The 2,512-nt window shown below is 52.9% G+C and overlaps 1 protein-coding gene across 1 annotated transcript in view; it reads right to left on the reverse strand.

Moving 5' to 3' along the window:
* Positions 1–2,512, reverse strand: part of COL6A5 (collagen type VI alpha 5 chain) — an 84,683-nt gene that overhangs the window by 54,646 nt on the left and 27,525 nt on the right. The window contains 3 exon segments of the mRNA XM_006158515.2: positions 1,087–1,140; positions 1,484–1,549; positions 2,139–2,201. Coding sequence (XP_006158577.1) covers positions 1,087–1,140; positions 1,484–1,549; positions 2,139–2,201 — 183 coding nt within the window.

Genomic DNA, 2,512 nt, shown 5'->3' on the forward strand with positions numbered 1-2,512 from the left:
GCCAGGAGGTTCAGGGGACACAACCACGCCCTCTCAGCCTTTGCCATGTTGTGGTCCAGCCAGGAGATCCCCACCAGAGGGACTCAGACCTCCACCCTGTGAGGGGAATAAACGTCTAGTCTCTTAAACGACCCAGCCGCAGGGACTTTCTGCGACTAGCAATGAAACAAATGAGAAAAGCTGTTTCTTTAAAAGAGGGAGGAATCCGACGTCCTTTAAATAAGTACTTTTAAAAAGTATTTACTTTTATCGATGATAGAGAGCGTGTGTGCACACGAAGGGGAGGGAGAGACAGAGAAGTCCCTTGAAGGGTCTTGTCACGCTGCAGTCCCCCTTCCCTGGCCCTCCATCCTTCAGGAACACACACATCTGGCATGCTTTCCAGCAGACCTGGGACCCGCCATGGCTGGCCACGTGGCTTCCAGCACTGCCTTTCGGTTTGCCACCAACTGCACCACGAGGCTGGGCCCCAATGTCCCTAAGTTTTTGCACATGGGATGAGGTAAAGTTATCCTAAGACCTTGAATGGGCACCTAGTCACCAGTGTTTTGGTCCACTGAAGAATTTCTCTGAAATTTCTCTTTCCCGGCGGCAACATGTACAGAGAGAGAGTTCTCCTGCTCATAACGCCCCTACGTAAGCTCAGGGGTGCTGAGCTACGAGAAGGCTTTCATGTGAAGTTACCGACTTCCTTCAGAGGTACTCCAAAGCACTTGGGAGGTGGAGAAGAACAGCAGACGGCAGCACGGTGACTCCCACCAGGAGCAATTTCCCTCCATCGCACCCCGCTCCACACCCCACACACATCCGGTGATACCTGGAGACTTTGGGGGGCCACATGGGGAAAGTGGAGGGTGGTGCTACCGGCCCTTGGCGGGCGGGGACCGGGGATGCTGTCTGCACCTTCGGTGGTCAGACAGCCCCTCACGAGGAATTATCGGAACCGAAACGCCAAAGCACTGAGACCGAGAACGCTGCAAAGGTCACAGCCCCGAGGAGCCTGCTCTGCAGCCACAGACCCCAGAATGCCTTCGTGCCATCTTCGAGTGAGGAGGAGGGGAAATAAACTTCCACGAAAACACTCACCCTGATTCCTCGGGGACTGGGACTGCCTGGTGGCCCTTCCTGTCCAGTCCTGCCCTAGAAACACAAGAGTTTCCCCCAAAATTGTAAGGGAAAAGAGCTGCATAAATTACAACATCGGAAGCTCAAGCGCTATTAAAAGCACAGGACAAATGTGACTTGCGAGTCACCCTGCTTATGACCACCTCTAACGACAAAGCAGTACGGTAACAGGCACGGCTGCTCCGCGCTTCCCAAATAACACCGCTCACCAGAAACTCGCTCATCGGCCCACTGATGTGGAGCCTCCCATAGATGCTCAAGTTTAGAAAAGAAATCGCTTTACAGTGCGGACTTGGGGTGTGTGCTCATTCGCGGCCGGGACAGAAAGAGCTCAAGGCTATAAGACGGGTCCCATCACCTGTCTTCCTTGTTCCCCTTTGGCGCCCTTCTGTCCTCTGATGTCACCGTTTGGTCCTGGATCACCCTAAAGGGAGATTTAAAAAGTCTTTTAGAATCCAGAAATGTGAGAGGCTTTTTTCCCCCCAAAATGTTATGATGTTCACATACAAAGCTAATTTGAGTTAAGGGATGAGGGGTGTGAAAAATGCTTCATATTTGAAACTGAAAAGATTTCTGAAGAAATAAGAGCACTCTCTTTCAAAGTTCGAAGGAGATGGCGTGAGAAATGAGGGACTCTCAGAGTTCCTGCTGTGTGGTGACCCTCATTGCTGGGCCGTCTCTAACCAGAGCATTTTCAGGCCCTCTCTCGAGGGGAAAGGGCCGGGACCAGCTGCAAATAGGGCTCTGCAGGCCTGCGAGATTCGAGCCCGATAAGCCAGCTACGGAAGTCTCCCCTCGCAGCAACTGCAGGGCTCGTAAGAGGTAACCAGTCCTCAGTTCAGAATCTGTAATATAACCAGCCCAGATCAGACACAGATTTTTTCCAAAGTTCGACCGATGCCGACCACCAGACTCTCGAGACAAGCATTTGCCTACGGGTCGGCAGGACGCAAAGGGACAGGATGACCATGACGGAAACTGCACCGTCCACAGCCAGCTCGACGGTGACTTACGGGATCTCCTGGGAAGCCCTTCTCGCCATAGTCCCCCGGAGGGCCTCTGGACCCTGGGCTGCCCTGAAATAAATCAGATGAGCTTTTGAGTAGCTTGGAGGAGTCTTTCACAGCGGTGTTAAAGTGGCAATGTTTTGTGCATGGATGTGTGTGGAGGAGAGAGAACAGCTTGTTCCATTGCTTCCGTATCAGCCAGGTTTCCTGAGACTTCTCAAGCAGTGCTAAGGTGATAATCCTGACCACAGCTTCAAATCAAGGCCACAGAACGGGGAACCCTGTCATGATCTAGCGCGGTACTGTCCCACAGGACTCTGAGGTGGCAGAAGTGTCCTATGTCTGCACCGTCCCGTATGGCTGGCACCTGGCCACAGGAG

The sequence above is a fragment of the Tupaia chinensis genome, unplaced genomic scaffold (assembly GCF_000334495.1).
Source record: "Tupaia chinensis unplaced genomic scaffold, TupChi_1.0 Scaffold000601_1, whole genome shotgun sequence".
Classification (NCBI taxonomy): Eukaryota; Metazoa; Chordata; class Mammalia; order Scandentia; family Tupaiidae; genus Tupaia; species Tupaia belangeri.